The 21,058-nt window shown below is 39.7% G+C and overlaps 2 protein-coding genes across 4 annotated transcripts in view; one reads left to right on the forward strand and one right to left on the reverse strand.

Annotated features, from left to right (window-relative positions):
• The first annotated feature begins 1,837 nt into the window (after window positions 1-1,837).
• Window positions 1,838-6,964, forward strand: RPP38 (ribonuclease P/MRP subunit p38). Of its 2 annotated transcripts, none has more exons than XM_054020571.1 (2): window positions 1,838-2,130; window positions 4,917-6,964. In XM_054020571.1, the coding sequence occupies exon 2, from the start codon at window positions 4,950-4,952 to the stop codon at window positions 5,799-5,801; it is 852 nt and encodes a 283-aa protein (XP_053876546.1). In that variant the 5' UTR covers window positions 1,838-2,130; window positions 4,917-4,949; the 3' UTR covers window positions 5,802-6,964. The 2 variants fall into 2 exon arrangements, with proteins under 2 accessions (XP_053876546.1, XP_053876547.1); XM_054020572.1 differs by lacking the exon at window positions 1,838-2,130 and adding an exon at window positions 3,340-3,407.
• Window positions 6,965-7,930: 966 nt separating this feature from the next.
• Window positions 7,931-21,058, reverse strand: part of NMT2 (N-myristoyltransferase 2) — a 54,106-nt gene continuing 40,978 nt past the window's right edge. For both annotated transcript variants that reach the window (XM_054020570.1, XM_054020569.1), the window contains exons 7-12: window positions 20,310-20,480; window positions 19,081-19,189; window positions 16,124-16,294; window positions 15,478-15,645; window positions 10,099-10,236; window positions 7,931-9,931 (exon numbers count right to left, since the gene is read on the reverse strand). In XM_054020570.1, the coding sequence (XP_053876545.1) occupies window positions 9,911-9,931; window positions 10,099-10,236; window positions 15,478-15,645; window positions 16,124-16,294; window positions 19,081-19,189; window positions 20,310-20,480 (778 nt within the window). In that variant the 3' untranslated portion in view covers window positions 7,931-9,910. The remainder of the gene's footprint in view (window positions 9,932-10,098; window positions 10,237-15,477; window positions 15,646-16,123; window positions 16,295-19,080; window positions 19,190-20,309; window positions 20,481-21,058) is intronic.

The raw sequence follows: 21,058 nt of genomic DNA on the forward strand, positions 1-21,058 counted from the left end.
TATACATCGAGGCCTTGAATTCGCAACGAGTGCAATGCATACAAGTGGCACGGCACAGCCAGCAATGACCTCTACAGCTCCTTACACTGGCGTGGCATATTTCTTCAGGGATCCTCTTGTATTGTTTTTTCTACCCCATTCCTGTACTTCTTTTTGTTTGTTTGTTTATTTTTTTTCTTGTGTTTTTAAAAGTGGTCATTCCCTTCTGATTTTGTGGTTGCTGTAACCATATTACAGCGTTTACTCTGCTTACGACATATGGGCTTATTGAGAACATTTAGTAAGAGAAATGTGAAGTATGACTGTAACTGGTACCCTTGCATATAGGTCAGTCGGAGCTGGGAATTGTTGGGGATTGATTTAATAGGACCATTACCAGCAACAAAGGAGGGATACCAATATATACTGACAGACACAGATTATCTTTCAAGATGGGTGGAAGCCTTTCCACTTTGAACTAAATCAGCATATGAGGTGGCAAACATCATGTACAAAATGGTTGTTCGACGTTGATGCCCACAGCGGATGTCGTCAGATCTCGGTCCTGAATTCAATAATAAGGTAATGACTGATTTTTTCAGGTTATTTTTACTATTTCTTCAACCTCACTATCAGATCACAGATAGTTGACAGTGAACATGGGTTTCATTGCCCTTGTGATTTTTTTTTTAAAAGCACATTGTTGCTGACAACTGTTTGTGAACACTCACCTTATATTTTGGAAACACTGCTGTTGGGCACCCCAGCAGGGTTGCTATAAGATTTTTTTTTTTTTTTTGGTGTCTTCACCAGAAAACCCCACAACAATTGATTCAGATAGCAATACTAAAAGATAGGATATTACTGTTGCTAATTACACATACAGTGGCAAATAGGCGAAGGAACATGCCTTTGGACAAGTCTGTATGTAAGTTTATGGTGTAACTTTTTTTTTTCTTTCAGTTTAACCTGTATGTTTGCAAAACCTGGGGAACAGCACATACTTGTACTGCCTAAGCTTACACAGCGTGAACCTGTGCGATTTGCGCAGGGTTAGCCTGGACCGGAAGATGTGAGAGGCGCATGCACTGCAGACTTGCCTACAAAATGAAAGACGCTTTTCTCATTCGGACCATGTAATAAATCAATTGAAATATTCATGTTGTGCTACTCACGCGTCAGTGCCACTGGTCGCAAATTCTGCCGGGTAGGCAAAGGCGGCCATACTTACACGGCGGTAACCGCCGCTGGGGCGGGCGGGATGTGCCGCCGGCCGGCCGCGGCTTTTGTGGTTACACCGGCGCACGTGGGGCTCGCTCGGAGCAGGCCGGCGGGAGCGGGGCCTGGCGGGGCCGGGTTCCGGCGCACACGGCGCGGCCGTTCTTGCAGCGCCCCCTGGGGGCACGTTGCGGGCGCACCGCGGCCTGCGAGCTTCGGCGCCAGCGGCGGGAGGAGGCGAGTCTCGGGCCGGGCCTGCCGGCGGCGGGGCCGTAGGAAGCTGCATCAGGCAGCGGATGAGGCGCGCGCGACTGGGGCCGGCGGCTCGGTCCGAGGGAGAGGAGAGGGGCGGGGGCCCGGGCCTGGGGGATGGTGGAGGCGGGGTTGGGGGTTAGTTCTGGCTCGTGACGAAGAGAGGATGGGGGTTCCCGCTCCCCTGGGGGTTGGAGGGCTTGGGAGGTTCCGGATCAGGTGGGGGCGGGAGTTGCGGCCCGGGTGGGGATTGGGGGGAGGGGCCAGGGGGTTCCGGCTCAGGTGGGGGAGGAGGGCCGGGGGATTGCGGCCCGGGTGGGGATTGGGGGCGGGAGGTTGCGTCTCGGGTGGGGACCGCGGGGGGGGGGGTTCGGCCCGGATGGGGCGGGGCCAGGTTCCTGCTCAGGTGGGGATAAGATGAGTTGGGGTTGGGCACCTACTGCATGGTTCCAAGTCTGTCACTAGAATTGGGATTTGGTTGTTCTTAGTTTCTGAATAGAGAAGTGGCAGGTTTTAAACATTAGTTCACTGAGGAGCAGATAAGCTAGGCTAAATATTGATATTTTGCTCATAATCACAGTTTACCATGATTTCGTAGGTTTGGTGTTCTGAGGTATCTACAGGGCTTCAGATATTTAACAGAACATCTACTGTTTGGAGAACTAAATCTACTAGTCAGAGGTAAATATAAAAGCTATACGTGATATGTGAGTGTGTCCACCAGATTAGTCCAGGGATGTAACCCTATATTTCTCCTTTAGCTATGGTAGGAGGATACTCAATCAGTCATCCAACCTTCATTTTTTTGATTACCTTATCCAGTGAATAATTTCAGTGCCTGCTTCTTCTGCTCAGATCTTTCCATGGCAGCAAACGTGAAAATGCCTTATTACTGACAGCTTCACTGTTGTCAACATGTTTCTCATAAAGATCCTGCAAAACTAACTAGATACTTGCTAATTTCACTCTACCGCTGTTGCTTATAGCTTTACCTAACAGCAGAAGTGTTAAAGGTGTCTTTCAGCATGTTATATGTAGTTCATGTTTGTGATGTTTCCAGCCCTTAAGCTTGCAAAGGTAACTTATCTTAAACAATTCTACAGAAATTGAAGACGTAACCATAACCTGCACACTCCCCAGGAAAGGCTTCCTGCTCACAAGTGTATTTTTAAGCCCTATTTATGTATATACTTTTAAAATACTCATCTTTATAACATCTAGGATGATCTTAGGACCATGGACCCAATATTAAATGATACCTGAACAAAAACAATGCACCTATATTACATAAAATTGTGGTACACATAATGTAGAGAACCCATAGGACATTTATTTATACTGTCACTTTCCCTTAATCTGATTATTTGGGAAGGAGAGAAATTAAATCTCATGGAGCAAAACCCCTTCCACACAATGAGATTTGAGCCTGGGGGCTAATCTCTCTTATCTGTCCTACTACTTTTTGTATACTACTCTACTGCTGTCTTCTTTCTTGGTCTCTGTTCAGTATGAAGGCTACGCATATGCCATAGGGTCCCTCCTTAAAAGCCTTCAGATGAAGAAAATCCAAAAGGTACATTCTCATTTTGCCCCACTCCATCATAGGCTGTCACTTCTCCTCTTAGGCTGTGCCCATAATACACACATTCAGCCTCTCCAGCAGTAGCAAATACTTACCTTTCTGTCTTCTTGTTGCTTCGGCCTTTAGGTTGCTCCTTTTATGAGTCATTTTACAAATTAAGCTGTTTGACCAATCTTATGCTACTAAAAAAAACCCCCTCTGGATTAGCTATAAAATTAAAAGATATCAAATAGCCTCTAAAAGGAAAACTCCCATCCCATAGTCAGCATAAACATCTTTATTTTTATTTTCCTTTTTCTGTTTTATAGTGAACAGATGGTGGTAGTTGATTGCCTGCAGAACAGTGTTATTGCGCCTGTCTACATGGGCAGAAGAGGTATTTTTCAATCAAGTAGTTAACTGTACTCAGTGAAGACAACCCTACCCTCCCAAATGTCTGTGTAGACACAGCTTGATTTGGAGAAACTATTGTAAGATCATTTGAGCTGGTTGTGTTGTGGCCTAGGTGAGAGCGTAGGCACATGAGCAGCCCAAATGATCGTAATGGTGTTAAATTGGGTCTTCAAGGTGCTAGAGTGATTTCAATCAAGTTGAGCTAACTTGATTAAAAACACACCTTTTTGCCTATGTAGGCAGGACTAGGGTAACTTATGAAATGGTTATTTGGGAAATATCTATATAAACTAGATACTTATTGTCCTTTAAATGTGAGTAATATTGTGCTTGGTCTGTTCTCTAGAGGGAGTTCTGTAATTGTGGATCGTCCCTTGAGAATGACAGGTCTCAACCTTTCTGATTTGAAACCTGAGTTGCTTTAGTTTAGATGTCACAATACCATATGTGGAATAACATGCTGCTGTTACAGGTCAAATCTGAGTTTCCATGGGGGCGTACAATAGAGTATCTGCCTTTCCTTACAAAAGCCTAAGAATTAGTTTTAAAAAATTGTATCTTCTAAATGCCAGTAAACAAGAACACTTGCTAATGTGAATTACATTGCAAAGGGGGAAAGATTGAGGATGCTAATCAAAGTAAAGATACTTCATGAATTCAAGAATATAAAATAGTTTGCTACAGTTGAGATAGTATAGGTTCAGATCATTGTTCTCTTGATAGTTTCCAAAATATATATGTGCAGCAGTAAAAATGAAATATTTGTTTCCTACAACGTCAACAGTTTGTTTTGACTTAGTTTTTTAATCTGTAGAACCTCTAGCAGCCTCTGTACAGTTTCAGATGTATCACTTTTGGCACAAGTCTTGACTTGTTGCTTTTTCGTTAATGAATGGGGCAGGTGCTATGTTTCCAAGTAATTACTGAAGTCTAATACTACATAAGAAGAGCCACACTGGGTCAGACCAATCCATGCTGTCTCCTGACAGTGGCCAATGCCAGGTGCTTCAGAGGCAATGAACAGAACAGCTTCTGGCAATCAGAGGCTAGGAACACTTAAAGCATGGGGTTGCATCCCAGACCATCTTGACTAATATCCATTGATGGACCTATTCTCTATGAACTTACCTTGTTCTTTTTTGAACCCTGTTATGATTTTGATCTTCACAGCATCCCCTCGCAGTGAGTTCACAGGTTGACTCTGTGTTGTGGAAGAAGTACTTCCTTTTGTTTTAAAGCTGCTGCCTATTAATTTCATTGGGTGATTCCTGAATGTGCTTTTTGTAAAGATTTAAAAAAAAGTGGTACTGAGCTGGTGTGAAACAGGCTATAGATCTCTTAAAACATTAGGAAAGGTACTAAGAAGCACAAATCTGTTGCAATAGAAAGAGTTTGACTATTGCATGCCCAAGAGAGGCACTTTTTAAAGACTGTTCACTTTTAATATCTTAAAAATATTAACTAGTAGTTTCCTCTTTTTTCTTATTCATAGCTGAGGTGTCAAAACACAGAGAAAAGCATCAAGATGCCCATAGCGCAGGCCAGGGGTGGATCAGTCCGTAAAGCAAAGAAAATTACTGTAAAAACATCTTTAAATAACCCATATGATATCAAGTGGAACACCCTAGAAGGAGATGATATGCACTTTATACTCCAGACCTTGGAAGAAAAGATTAAACACATTGGACTTAAAAAGATTGAGACTCGAAGGAGGAAAAAACGTTCTATTGCAAAAAGGCAAATTAAAGAAAAATGTGATGCTAGTGATTGTAGTGTACTTCCAAAGGAGAAGGAAATAGACCATATTCAACAAGAACAAGGATGGACTGACTTAAACATCAGGAAACAGCTTGCTATTGGAATTAATGAGGTTACTAGATCTTTGGAAAAAAATGAACTACTTCTAGTGCTGGTGTGTAAATCTGCAAAACCTACTATGATCACCATGCACCTTATTCAGCTCAGTGCAAGTCGAGCAGTCCCAGCTGGCCAGGTTCCACGTCTTAGTGAAAGCATAGCTCCTATGCTTGGCTTAACATCTGTTCTAGCACTGGGTTTTAAAAAGAATTCTGATACTTTTACTGAAGTAGTCGAAGGTATAATACCACGGATACCTAGCTTGGATGTGCCCTGGATTCACCATAGAAGTGAGCAACATATGGCGGAGGCATATACTGATCCTTTGGAAATTCAAGATACCGAGCTTATGGAGACCTCCGTGGAGGAGTTCTCTCAAAGCCATAAGTGGAAATGTACTGAAAGCAATAAGTCGGATTCTTCAAATGTTACTTTACAAGCTCTCAGAATTAAAAAGCTTGTTCCAAATCCAAATAAGATACGAAAACCTCCCAAAAATAAAAAAGCTGCTTCAAAATAACTTAGTTTAGTACAGGTCTTTACAGTGGGAGTAAAGTGATTTTGATGAAGTATTGGAAACTGCCCCATGTAACTAAGTTAGCTGCTTTTAAATGTCATGGCTTCAGAAGTAAAGTCATTTGACCAATAGAAGATGAACTCAGATTTGTTTTGTTCTGACATTAAAGCATGCAATCTATAAAATTGTGCATAAGTGTTAACTACTTTCTTAAGACATGTTTAACTATTGTTTAGAGAGCCTGGGCTTACTGGTGTGTGGTATAGTTCTAGAATGTGCATTTGCTATTAATGAAAAGCATTAAGCAAATTCTTTCGTTTTTAGGGAATGAATATACTTAGAACAAAACTCTAAAATTAAATGTAACTATTCAAACAAATGAATATCAAAATTGAAAGTTTATTCAAACAAGTGTCCATGCTGGTATAAACTTTGTTTTTTAAAAGCTGGTCATCTATAAGATGTTTCAAGCAAACATCTGTAACTGGTAGGCACGCACACAGGCTCTGGTTTTGAATGTTAATACTCTGCTCTACGAGGTTGGTTTTGGTCAAGAGATGCATGCTAAACTGGTTTCCAGATATATTTGGTCTCTGATATGCTAAAGGAAAACATTAGTCTTGATCAACATACGAATAATTAAATACTTCTGTTGCAGGAAAAATGCATTTTAAAAAAGACTGTTGTATGCAAACCGAGACATTCTCTCACAGGAGCCACATAATACAAAGACGAAGTTAACTGTCAAAATTATTTCACAAAGGGAGTTTAGAAACTATTTCCAATAACTTCAGATATATTTTATGTACTATTGCATGTAAAATGGCAGGTAAGAATTGTAATAATTCCAAATAGCTGAAAATGGTATGATACTTAACTCTTGAAGGGAAATGCACTTTAAGAAACTGCCATAGTAAGCAGTAGAATGTAATGAGAGCACACACCAGATATTTTGCAGGAAATTGTGTAAGGATGTTTAGAAGGTAGGGAACAATGAAGCAGCTCAGACTGCAATAAAAAAAAAAGTGTATGATCTCAACAAAATAGAAGTAGTTTACTGAGATCTCACATTTTACTCAAAAGCTACTACTGTCCTTCAGGAAGAAAGCTAGCAAAAACCTTTCTTTAAGTGAGCCTGTGGTTTTTTTTTTTTTTTTTTTTTTTTTTTTTAAATAGGGGAGAAACTTCTATGTTCCAGGTCAAAGATTATCTAAGCTGCCTGTACTCTGGATTCCCCTTCTCCCTCCACTCATGTACAAGTTAAGGGGACAAATTAAAAAGGGTCAAAAGCAAACTGCAGCAGAGGCTTCTAATAGCAAAATGCCCACAGGCCCCTGCCTGGGGGGGGAAAAAAAAAAAGGCAGATACTAATTTTTAGCCTTGCTGTGTGTGTTCTTTGCGCTTGTCACTCAGGAAAGTTAAAGTGAATCAACTAAAAGGGTAAATTAAAGCACATTACCACCCCAATAGCTGTTCTCATTCAGGAATAAAATGGCCTTAGTTTAAGATAGTGTTTTCCAAGCAGTGGGTTGTGGGAAGGTTCTAGATGGGTTGCCATGTCCAGGGTCAGAATAACCTCTTGCTGAGCTCAGACTTAGGCTAACATATACTTTTCCCAGCTTGGTGCAGATGGAAAGCTCCAATGCAGCAGGGGTGTTGGAGAGAAAACCTGCCCCGCTCTCACCCACAGCAGCAGCTTTTGTCCTGTGGGACACGGTCCAGTTCCCCATGCTGGGTGTTGCAACTTGAAGCTTGTGGTCACAGTGCCACTCAAGTTTGATGCAGCTACTCTCTCATGATAGAGTAGAAGGGCCAAACAGGAGTGGCATTGCAACCCTGTGTGTCATGATACAGTGCCACTCAAATTTGGCCTGGCCACCCCTCTGTCAAAATTGTGTGTGTGCGTGCAAAAATGAATGGTGCTGCACCCCTATGCACCCAATTGCAATGCCCAGAGCTGGGACCAACCCTCCCTCCCCCCAGACTGGAGCTGCCATTGGGGTGAGTCCAGGGTGAGCTCCAAACCCTCCCCCCACCTCTGAACATAGATGGGATTTAGGGTTGCAGTGCTGGAGCTGAGGGTTCATATATGTAATGGTAGGTACAAAAAAAGACAAAATGCAGTTTGTAGCTCACATTAATAAATTCAGAAACCACTGGTTTAATCCTCACTCTTTGGCAGAGAATTAAACTATCACAGAATAAGGCTGCTTTATTCTTGCATGAGAGCATCCATGTGAGTGGTTAAAAGGCTTTAACTTATGCACATCAATGTAAGGTTAAGTTGATTTGTCATAACTTTCCTGGATGTGCCTGTGTAGACACAGCTTGTGTTCTTTAGGCCAGCAATAGGCCCTCAGTGACTTTAAGGTACAAACCATTTTAGCTTTAATGACATAAGTGGCTAATTAAATCCTACTATGGATAATTGGAAGCCAGCCCTGGGGGGTTGGAATGTACTACCTTTCAAAGTCTAATGTAGACAAGGGCAGCGTGCTTTAACTTGAGCACATATTGAAGCAGGTTGCACTGTGCACATTAGAGTAACGGTGTATTAGTATGGGTTAGAACACATTTACCTTGCAATATGCCTTTAAATCATAGTTTAGACAAAGCCTGAGAGCCTGTTACCCCTGTACGTATGGGGTAGAGTCCCCTTCCATTATAAAAGACTGACTTTTATGAGATAAGCTGCCAATACAAGGTGTTAAGTCCAGTGATAGAGGCAGAACTAACTCTTTCTCTCTACATTGCTAATTTCAGACAGCTCCTAAAGTTGAGCAAAATTTGCTCTCTCATTTAGAATTATGGGGGTGTTAAAGCCAGGTTTATCCATAAATATTTCACCAATATTCAAGTAATGTCCAAAATACCTGCACAGCATGTAACCTTCACCACTATTTGGCACTTTCAGCTAGAAGTGTAGATTTTTGCTGCTCATATGACTATAGCATACCTAAACTCTAAGAATTCCCATCACAATTTAAGCTATGAATATGACATTATGGAACATATTCCAAATGCTTCTGGTTGCAGAGCATTCATGAGGAAATAAAAATCAAGTTGTTGCATTTAAGTTAAGGCCAGTACATACTCTTTCCAGGGGATAGGGAGAAGATTACTGGCACTATATGCAGTGAAACCTTTTGTTCAAAATTCAGGATAAAAACACTACCAGTAACAATTTATGAATACTTATTTACACAAGATACTTTTCGTTAGAATTACAGACTTCAAAGTAGACAAAGAAATATGTGCAATTTTTGCAGAAGCATTGAAAACATTCAAAACTATAAATAGTTTGACAGCATTATCAAAATTCTTAGTTTTACACACAGGCTGATGTTGATCTACTGAGGAAAAACTAAGGTTTTGTGCCACAACTATAAATTAAGTACAGTAATTTATAATCATTCTGGCAACAGATATCTGCACTGAACAGTGCAATACTACTGAATCAATCCACTGATCTATTGAAGATCAAAGTACAAATCTGTATTTTTATTGATTTGGCAGCGTTGCTTATGGAGAAACAAATGCACTAGTCAAACCAGCACATTTTCATACTGCTCCAGTTACAAAAACATCCAAGACTTTCATATTAGCTACAAATGTATCATAACTCCATTATTTTACCCCAAATGATGACATCCATGTGAATTTTATAAGCAAAGATACTCAGTTTGGATCCTTCATTCTGTTACACTGACAAACATACACCACCACTTAATAAATAGAAATGCAGCAGTTCATTCACATAATAGCAAAGATTTTCGTACCCTAATCCACCACTGCAGTTCAGTTTGTACAAAACAGTCTTTTCTACAGAGTGGAAAAAAATACCGTCTTTTTATCAAGGTGCGAGCTAAGCTTTGAAAATTAAATGAATGTTATTCTTTTTATGGACAATAAAAGTTTCATGAACTTTCCATTTTATCTGAAAATGTGAAAATTGGTCAGCTACGGATTTCTTCATTATTTTAGATGGATATTTTCAATTTCACTGATGTTGTGCTTTTATTCCTCTTGAACAATACTGTTCCAAGAACTGTTATGTAGATTAAATCAATCCAAATGACAGCTTCAGAGTTCTAGAAACACAATGGTCCTCCTTATTGTAATACAAGGCCAACCTAAAGTAAGAGCAAAATGCAGTAGTTAATGCAAGTATAGCAACAAATACTGGCTTTTTTAACTTAATTATGAATCTTAGATGTTCAATTAAAAAAACATTAAGTTTTGACATTCTTAAATTAATTTATTTTTATTAACTGTGCACAGAAGCTCTTTTCTCTCTTACCTTTTCGGATTCCATGCCAGGACACCGCCAGTTGTACAAATAATACTGCAAGTTCCCATCTCCTATCCCAAACTTGAGTTTTTCCAGGAATGTTTTGTTTTCCATCAAGTCTAGTGCATTGAACACATCAAATCCTTTCTGGAAATATCAAAACATTTTTGAAATTTTATTTTGATTTTCAAATGATACTTTATATATACGCATAATGGGTATAAATGTATCTGAGAGTCTAATGATTTTCACTAAATAGACATTAGATTTGATCCTGCATTCTGATATGCATGCAGAATAGAAGATTTTTCCAATAGAAAGTAATTCTGTCTGCATACCACATGGAATTTAGACTGAAGGTTATATCTCTAGAACAGTGGTTCTTAACCTATTTACCATTGTGGGACGCATACAGCTCTCTATGTGTTATGTGGGCCCCATCCACAATACAATACATCATGGGTTCTCAAATTTCATTGCATCGGGACCCCCTTCTGACAACAAAAAATTACTACATGACCCCAGCGGGGGGACAGAAACCTAAGCCCCACCAAGCCCTGCCGCCCTGGGCAGGGGGGCACAACCTAAGCCCTGCCACCCCAGGTTGGTGTGAAGCTAAATGGAAGCTGAAGCTTAATGGAAGTCAAAGCTCAGGCTTCGGCTTCAGTCCCAGGTCCCAGCAAGTCTAACGCCAGCCCTGGCAACCCCATTAAAACAGGGTTGCGACCCACTTTGGGGTTCCAACCCACAGTTTGAGAACCACTGCAATACTTCTGGGGAAAAAAAAAAAAAGATTTAGTATTTGTTATATGATAGCAATACGATTCAAATCAATTTAGTACCTTTAATTTCAATACTGGCAAATGTCTATCAAGAGCATTTTAAATTAGCAAAATAAGTCAAGACATTAACTTAAAATTAATTTACTGGAGGAGTGGCATGGCATGACACGCTGCTGCTGGCAGCGTGGCTAGGCTGGGTGCCTGGAGAGCATGGCTGCGGAGCCTGCCTGCAAAGATGAGGAGCCCTGCCCAGGGTGGGGTGCTCACCCGGGCCAGGGACTGTCCTCCAGGCACCCAGTCCCCCCACCTAGGGAATGCCCCACATCACCCAACCCTCCTGGGACTGTCCCCCCAGCATCCAGACACCCCCCCAACAGTGGTCTGGCACACGTGCCTGCTTTGAAGAGACAGGGTGCCCTGTCCAGGGCAGAACAGCCCCCCCAGGGACTGCCCCCTCCAGCATCCAGTCCTCCACCCAGGAACTGCCCCCCCCAGCACTTGCTCCCTGCCCTCAATCCCTCCATCCAGGGACTGTGTCTATCTAGCCTCCCATCCAAGGATTGTCCCCAGCCACCAGTCCACACACCTACAGTCTGTCCCCCATGCACTGGCTGCACCCTCCTTCCCATGCCCCAGTTCCCTGCACCCGCTCCCTGGGGCCCTAGCCCCCTGAACCCTCCTTCCCATGCCCACTGGTCTCCTACATAAGAACATAAGAACGGCCGTACTGGGTCAGAACAAAGGTCCATCTAGCCCAGCATCCTGTCTACCAACAGTGGCCAATGCCAGGTGCCCCAGAGAGAGTGAACCTAACAGGTAATGATCAAGTGATCTCTCTCCTGCCATCCATCTCCACCCTCTGACAAATAGCGTCTAGAGACACCATTTCTTACCCATCCTGGCTAATAGCCATTAATGTACTTAACCTCCATGAACTTATCCAGTTCTCTTTTAAACACTGTTATAGTCCTAGCCTTCACAACCTCCTCAGGCAAGGAGTTCCACAAGTTGACTGTGCGCTGTGTGAAGAAGTTCTTCCTTTTATTTGTTTTAAACCTGCTGCCTATTAATTTCATTTGGTGATCCCTAGTTCTTGTATTATGGGAATAAGTAAGTAACTTTTCCTTATCTACTTTCTCCACATCACTTATGATTTTATATACCTCTATCATATCCCCCCTTAGTCTCCTCTTTTCCAAGATGAAAAGTCCTAGCCTCTTTAATCTCTCCTCATATGGGACCCGTTCCAAACCCCTAATCATTTTAGTTGCCCTTCTCTGGACCTTTTCTAGTGCCAGTATATCTTTTTTGAGATGAGGAGACCACATCTGTATCCTGTCTGCATACCACATAGGGGATTCAAGATATGGGCGTACCATTGATTTATATAAGGGCAATAATATATTCTCTTTCTTATTCTCTATCCCCTTTTTAATGATACCTAACATCCTGTTTGCTTTTTTGACCGCCTCTGCACACTGCGTGGATGGCTTCAGAGATCTATCAACGATGACTCCAAGATCTTTTTCCTGATTCGTTGTAGCTAAAATTACCCCCCCGTCATATTGTATGTATAGTTAGGGTTATTTTTTCCAATGTGCATTACTTTACATTTATCCACATTACATTTCATTTGCCATTTTGTTGCCCAATCAATTAGTTTTGTGAGATCTTTTTGAAGTTCTTCACAGTCTGCTTTGGTCTTAACTATCTTGAGCAGTTTAGTATCATCTGCAAACTTTGCCACTTCACTGTTTACCCCTTTCTCCAGATCATTTATGAATAAGTTGAATAAGATTGGTCCTAGGACTGACCCTTGGGGAACACCACTAGTTACCCCTCTCCATTCCGAGAATTTACCATTAATTCCTACCCTTTGTCCCAGTCTTTTAACCAGTTCTCAATCCATGAAAGGACCTTCCCTTTTATCCCATGACAACTTAATTTACGTAAGAGCCTTTGGTAAGGGACCTTGTCAAAGGCTTTCTGGAAATCTAAGTACACTATGTCCACTGGATCCCCCTTGTCCAAGTTTGTTAACCCCTTCAAAGAACTTTAATGATTAGTAAGACAATTTCCCTTTAGAGAAACCATGTTGACTTTTGCCCAACCATTTATGTTCTTCTATGTGTCTGACAATTTTATTCTTTACTATTGTTTCGATTAATTTGCCCGGTACCAACGTTCAACTTACTGGTCTGTAATTGCCGGGATCACCTCTAGAGCCCTTTTTAAATATTGGCGTTACATTAGCTATCTTCCAGTCGTTGGATACAGAAGCCGATTTAAAGGACAGGTTACAAACCCTGGTTAATAGTTCCGCAACTTTACATTTGAGTTCTTTCAGAACTCTTGGGTGAATGCCCACTGGATTACAAGATTACACTGGACCCGGTGACTTGTTAATGTTAAGTTTATCAATTAATTCCAAAACCTCCTCTAGTGACACTTCAATCTGTGACAGTTCCTCAGATTTGTCACCTACAAAAGCCGGCTCAGGTTTGGGAATCTCCCTAACATCCTCAGCCGTGAAGACTGAAGCAAAGAATCCATTTAGTTTCTCCGCAATGACTTTATCGTCTTTAAGCGCTCCTTTTGTATCTCAATCATCGAGGGGCCCCACTGGTTGTTTAGCAGGCTTCCTGCTTCTGATGTACTTAAACATTTTGTTATTACCTTTTGAGTTTTTGGCTAGCCGTTCAAAATTAGGGCTGTCAAGCAATTAAAAAATGAATCGTGATTAATCGCGTGATTAAAAAAGTTAATCGTGCGATTAATCGCACTGCTAAATAATAATAGAATACCACTTATTTAAATATTTTGGATGTTTCCCACATTTTCTAATATATTGATTTCAATTACAAACACAGAATGCAAAGTGTACAATGCTCAGTTTTATATTTTTTTATTTCAAATATTTGCACTGTGAAAAAACAAAAGAAATAGTATTTTTCAATTCACCTGATACAAGTACTGTAGTGCAATCTCTTTATCATGAAAGTTGAACTTAAAAAAAGTAGAATTATGTACCATAAAACCCCTGCATTCAAAAATAAAACAATGTAAAACTTTAGAGCCTGTAAGTCCAATGAGTTCTACTTCTTGTTCAGCCAAAAGCTCAGACAAGTAAGTTTGTTTACATTTGCAGGAGATAATGCTGCCCCCTTCTTGTTACAATGTCACCTGAAAGTGAGAACAGGCGTTCAAATGACACTGTTGTAGTTGGCGTTGCAAGATATTTACATGCCAGATGCGCTAAAGATTCATATGTGCCTTGATGCTTCAACCACCATTCCAGAAGACATGCGTCCATGCTGATGACGGGTTCTGTTCAATAACAATCCAAAGCAGTGCGGACCGACGCATGTTCATTTTCATCATCGGAGTCAGCTGCCAGCAGCAGAAGATTGATTTTATTTTTTGGTGGTACGGGTTCTGTAGTTTCCACATCAGAGTGTTGCTCTTTTAAGACTTCTGAAAGCATGCTCCACACCTCATCCCTCTCAGATTTTGGAAGGCACTTCTGATTCTTAAATCTTGGGTCGAGTGCTGTAGCTATTTTTAGAAATCTCACATTGCTATCTTCTTTGCATTTTGTCAAATTTGCAGTGAAAGTGTTCTTAAAATGAACAACATGTGCTGGGTCATCATCCGAGACTGCTATAACATGAAATATATGGCAGAGTGCAGGTAAAACAGAGCAGGAGACATACAATTCTCCCCCAAGGAGTTCAGTCAGAAATGTAATTAACGCATTATTTTTTTAACCAGCATCATTTACTTGGAAGCATGTCCTCTGGATCAATGGCCGAAGCATGTAGAGGGCAGATGAATCTTTAGCACATCTGAAACATAAATATCTTGTGACACCAGCTACAACAGTGCCATGAGAACGCCTGTTCTCGCTTTCAGGTGACATTGTAATTAAGAAATGGGCAGCATTATGTCCTGTAAACAAACTTGTTTCTCTTAGTGATTGGCTGAACAAGAAGTAGGCCTGAGTGGACTTGTAGGCTCTAAAGTTTTACATTGTTTTGTTTTTGAGTGCAGTCATGTAACAAAAAAAAACTACATTTGTAAGTAGCACTTTCATGATAAAGAGATTGCATTACGGTACTTCTATGAGGTGAACTGAAAAAAAATACTATTTCTTTTTGTTTATCATTTTACAGTGCAAATATTTGTAATAAAAATAATATAAAGTGAGCACTGTACACTTTGTATTCTGCGTTATAACTGAAATCAATATATTTGAAAATGTAGAAGAGCATCAAAAATATTTAATAAATTTAAATTGGTATTCTATTGTTTAGCAGTGTGATTAATTGCAATTAATTTTTTTGAGTTAATCGCGTGAGTTAACTGCAATTAATCAACAGCACTATTCAAAATATATTTTGTAAAAATAGTGCAGGTTTATGGGAATTTTTTCCTTTTTCTCTAGTGCTGTTCAAAGTGAAGAGAAAAGCTAGTATAGCTTTTTTTAAGTTCTGCAAGTGCATTAAAAATCCCTTTTTAAAGTAAAAGAAAATGGAATGTTACACATTTTTTTTTTAAATTACTTTTCCTGTCTACTTTTCTCAGAAAAGTAGGGTAAGTTACTTACCAATTTAGCTATAATGAGTGCATCATTCATTAAATCCAAGAGAGGAGTCTCTGTATGAATATTGTAGAAGGAATAGGCAGCTTTGAGGCTTTTATGAACAGGGTGGTGCATAACTGTTGAAGGTAACGTGTAGAAACTCAGGAAATCGGTTAAAATACCATTTGAACTCTGGGGAAGAAAAAAGTCATTGAATGAAGAATCAACTTGTAATTAATTAGCTACAGTTTTAGCCCTCACCCTGCGCAGCAGATATTTTGGGACATTACAAATACTAGCTGCCAGAAGCCTACCCTTCAGGTGGCATGGCTTTCAGCACTGGTCTCTACCGCGCATTCATCACAACTTCAAAAATTCTCTTGGTTAAAATCAGACGCACAGAATTGGTGCCCTCAGAACATCTTCATTTCATAATGAACAAAACGGAGAAACTATATCAAGCTCCACAAATGCTACAATGCAAGGTTAAGTATAGATCATGGCTCTGAATACACTAGAAAGTCCTCTGGTTTCTCATGGTAGTTATCTTGATGCCATCAAAACCCTAATGTCAATATAGCCTCACATTAAATTACCTGTGTAAAATTACTGGGGAGGCAAGGGTGGAATTTACATATACCTCATTTACATTGTTAACCCATGTTTTTACCTCAACTACAAAGGTGTCAATAATATGATCCTGAGGCAGGAACCAGTGGGCTACCTCTTCTTCATCCATTACAGGAGCAAGATTAAATTGCTTCAAGTAACTGTTGATCAGTTCTTGCACTGCTTTAATGTCTTTTTGTTCCATTGGTCTCAAACCTGAAGTCTTTGTGGCCTTGTTATAATAAAAAGAAAAAAAAATAAGATGTTGAAAGGAGGAATTTATTTACAAAATATGTGAAAGTAGGTTACAGAGTGCACTCCATTTGCTATAGAATATTCATTATTAGCCTACTTTACTCTAGCATTATAATTCATTATGCCAATTTACAAACTGCTTTCAATCAATATTCCCTACCTTCTAATTACTGAGACAGTCTAGGGCATGTCAATCTTTACATACCATTACTAGTACTACTTCATTTCTCCAGGGAAACAGACACCGTTGACTGTAGCGTAAACTACAAACATAGTGTGTTCCTTTTTTAGTTTGATCATTACTTCTTTTCTTCTAAATTATTTAGGGTCCAGAAAAAACCCTGATTATCAGTAACTGACCAGAAGACAAAAATATGTTGGATACCAAGTAAAAATTACTTTCTCTTGTGTGTTTATATTTGGTCAGCAAACATTTAACATGAAAATTTCCAAATGCTTTTACCGCTCCAAACTAGCTTCTTGTCTAAATTTTCTATGCAGACATAACCATTTTTCTACTCATGAGAAACCCCTCCTCATATAAATTAAGGCCATCCTGGAATTACTAATCTACAATATATTTTAGAAAATAAGATATTTTACAGAGAGACTTTATACAATGGAAAAAAAATATTTCTAATACATTGTAATTAACATTTAGAAGTGTGGCAAGCGACTGAATCTTATTTTCTCCAACACATTTTTGTTAATTATCCAGCATATTTCTTCATTAAACAAAGGTTCATTCTCTTTCAGAGCATATCTGCTTCATCATTCAATGAAGTCATATAATGAATTTGTTTAACATGTTAGTCATTTTTCATGGTAACATGGCAAGGTCAAATACAGGGGGCCCCAATTTTCAGGCTGGCTCTTACAACTTTGCCCAATTCCAGCAAAGCAGTCAGAAAACTAGCTTAACGGATCCCTGAGGATGCCCCATATGGAAGATGGATCACTGAGTGGTGTAGAACTAGTGCAGCTGCCCACATAGGGAATGTGCCTGCAGGGAAGGAAGCCTGGCTGGGGCATCCTTAAGTCCCAGAAATCCTCAGCTGCTAAAATAGCCTGAGGCAGTTTGGACATGCTGGGGAATAGTCCAGCACACAGCCAACTACAGGACTAGGGAACAATTTGTGGCTTAAAGCCACTTGCCTCCTGCCCCACCATCAAGCTGCTCTGAATGTATCCCAGCTCAAATGGCAGTTCTAGCCCAGGACTTTGATCTCCTGGCAGAAGAAGGTATGAAAACAAATGTCTGAAACAACAACAGATTGGCAAGGTGTGTTCCTTTTGGTATACTTTTTCCTCACTTTCCGTTTGTCTTAAAAGAAGTAACTATATACTTGGAAAGTGAAAAATACCCAAGAAGCTTTGTTTAAAGTAAAATTTTGTTAATATAATCACAATATTCTTATATGATTTCAAACAGATCTTCAGAGTAGACAGTAAAAAGTATCAAGAGTTGTGTTGCTAACTATGCTGAGATCCACTAGTTAGATTAAAGCTAGTGCTAGGCCTATCTGAGCTGCAATCACATGTCCAATTACAGCACAGACATACCTTTAGGTACAAGGATCTTAAGTTCTCTTGACTTTCTGAGAGACATAGGCTGCTAAGTGCTTCTGTCACTTTTGAAAATGGCACTTAGGTGCTTTGGAAATTTTACTCAGAAGTTATTGTCTGTGTACAGTGCTGCATACATGTCCTAATCTCTTCCTAGGTGTGTTTCTAGGGCTTATTTCCCCCCTCCCCATACTTTATTTTTCTTCTATTGTAGTCTGTAACTTATGAATTAGAAAGATTGGTTAGAATAAGAGTTGTATATTTTCTAATAAACCCCATTCATTTATGAACCTTGTCTATATGAGAAGAATAGAAATGCCACCAAACCCTATATCTGAATTATCTACTAGATTTTTAGCATCTAAAAATTATTTCAAATTTGACTAAAGTTAGACTTAGTTCTTTGGGCTTAAAAACTAAATTAATTTAGTTATTCATTTTTAGGCTCTGCCAACTACTGCACTGCACACAGTGAGAGCGCATGTGTGCGCAGCATGGGAAGTGGGTCACACTGATAGCATTACGTACTGAGACACAAACAATGGACTGAGCTGTGCAGGGGAGCATCTAGTATAGTGTTGACGCTATAAAAGTAATGAGCATCTGTGACATCAGACCAAACAATGATGGCAGACATGGCTGTCCAAAGGCAGGTAAGTCATTATGGAAAAACTTGGAGGGGGCAGGCGGGAAGATTTTTATCCAAAGAAAAGACATGCACAGTACATAGCATTTCCTGAACTACAATTTGCTGAAACAGTTCGCTGTGTGGAGAAAACATTCTCTGGCAAATTGGGTTAAAATGCTTCTCAGCATTGCCTTAACATTTTAGGATGATTTCTTTGTAAGAAATTCAGGTAATAAACTGTGAATTTCCTACTCCATTAAAAATGATATATTAATTGGATGAACAATTAATGGTATACAGTTGTAAAAAGTGTGTGTCTTCAGTTTGTGGTTGAATGGGATTGAGTTGAAGTTTACTTGGGGAGTTTTGTGAGTTTTTTAAGGTCTCTGGTATTTCTAAATAAACTCATCTACACTCTTGTAATCTCCTTCCCAACCAACAAATATGTTTTTACATGGTGTAAATGCTTTCCTTCCAAAATGAAAAGCTTGCCTTGTAGGAGACAGATGGAAGGGTATTTTGGGCCTCACAATAACTGTGAGGGTTCTCTAGGTAGATACATTGCTTACATCGGGAAGTCTGTAGAGCTTCATTGTTCTTTGTAAAGTCATATTTCTACTCAAATGTGAAAATTTCACCTCTACCAATTTTCTGGGGTTCAGTGATCGATGCCAGTACCTGGAAATACAATTTAAAATACATGTTAATATAAATTACTAATTTTAATAATATATGTTTTATATATATTTCATCCAATCCCTGCCTCCCAAAATTAAACAATTGCATCTAAGGAACAATCCTATATCTATGGGGGGCTTGAGCAGTAGCTAAACAGCCCAATAAAGTGTCGACACTACACCTTTTAAACTTGTGAATGACCATGGTATGGTTGACTATCATTGTTTGTACCCACACACATTTTTAATATTGAGATTAGTAATCAGGGCAACTTCACTCTTGTCATAGCCTTGGTTGTCTTCACAACACTCATTTTGCTGTACAGACAAGACCTTCTGCTTGTCTGTGTAAACAGTTTTTTTGGGAGGGCCTTCTCCTGCCAGCTGTCTCTGTGATAGAACACCTTTGAATACCCAGCATCAAAGGAGGGAAAATTATGGTGAGGGATAGCAAAACCTATACCTACTCTTCCCCCCAAAAAAGACTCATGGTATTTCTGATGTCCATAAACTGCAAACAAGATTTCAGCTTTTAAAATTTATCCAAAGAACTGCACAGAGCTTGGTTATCTATCAGAAGGATTAAGGGCTGAGCCAACTCTACAGTGATTTGAACTTGTGGCAGCATAAGCAATATTGAATTCACTCCATACAAACAAAGTTATATTGAACTTCAGACAAAACTTTTCTGACAGTACAGTTCTTACATCATTGTGAGATGCACAACAAATCTCCCTTTTTCCAGAGAGGAGACCCTACAGGAAGATGTTTAATACCATATTATTCCCAGAAACTCTGTTCACCCCACCAGTCAAGAAATAGGTCACTTGAAAAATGTGTGTACCGAAGTATACAACCTTGTCATTGCTAGCACAGTTTCTATCACAGTGCAGGCAGTGCCCCAAACAGAACTAGATTTTACTCCAAGAAATGTCTTTGTCCAAGGCATCACAAAGAAGTTGGCCATGTCCTCTGCATTAGAATCAAGTCCATAATGTTTACCAGAAGTTTACAGCAGAAAAATGAACATTTTTATTAGCTAGTTTGTGAAAATGACAAGGAATCCTCTTTAAAATGATCATTCTTGGGAGCAATGTTACTATGACCACCATCTAGGTTACCTGCATGTGGCCACAGGCTTGGGGAGTACCACTCCTGCAGTGTAAACTGCCTGAAAAATCCCTTCCAGGTTTACTCTTCTGGTTATTTCCCGAATCAGTACAGGTGCTACTCGTTTAGATCTCAATTTCTTGTGGACACAAAGAAAATTGATTTCTACCATTTTCTTCACACTAAAAGCAATTTAAATAACAAAATAGTTATAAAACTCACTAAAACATAGTATAGTCTTATTTATATAGTTTTATTTTCCATGTTGATAGTAAATTTCAGGTTATACAAGGTAGCTTCTCAAAAACATAAATAATGCTCATTTTAAAGTCTTTAACAGAAGGACTCAATTATGTAACAAAGGACTCTGATAAATCATTGAGATTTCTTATCCAATGTTGGTATATGCTCTTTGTATTTTACATACTTCTAAGCATACAGATCCAAATTTTTAACCTGGCTGCTTTAAGCTGCATCCTCAAAGTAAACAACAAACGTTAATATTTTGTAACTGCATCTGGCAGGATGCCTAGGTTAGAGAATTTACCTGTAATACTCTTTAGATCTGTACCATGACCTGAATTGTGGCCCGGATTTAGGGCCTGGAAAACAATCAAAGCAGGAGGAAAGAGATATCAAAAGGCTCCACAGCTCACATTCACAAGTTAATTATTCCAGTGCTCCAACCCTACGGAGAGAGCCCTGGTAAGTCTAACTGACTGAACATACACTTTAAACTTTCCAATAGGCCAGAAAACAT

This window comes from Malaclemys terrapin, chromosome 2 (assembly GCF_027887155.1).
Source record: "Malaclemys terrapin pileata isolate rMalTer1 chromosome 2, rMalTer1.hap1, whole genome shotgun sequence".
Taxonomy (NCBI): Eukaryota; Metazoa; Chordata; order Testudines; family Emydidae; genus Malaclemys; species Malaclemys terrapin.

What these genes read in the sequence shown, in the direction of transcription:
- RPP38 (XM_054020571.1), top strand. Translation starts at nt 4,950, where the DNA reads ATGCCCATAGCGCAGGCCAGGGGTGGATCAGTCCGTAAAGCAAAGAAA.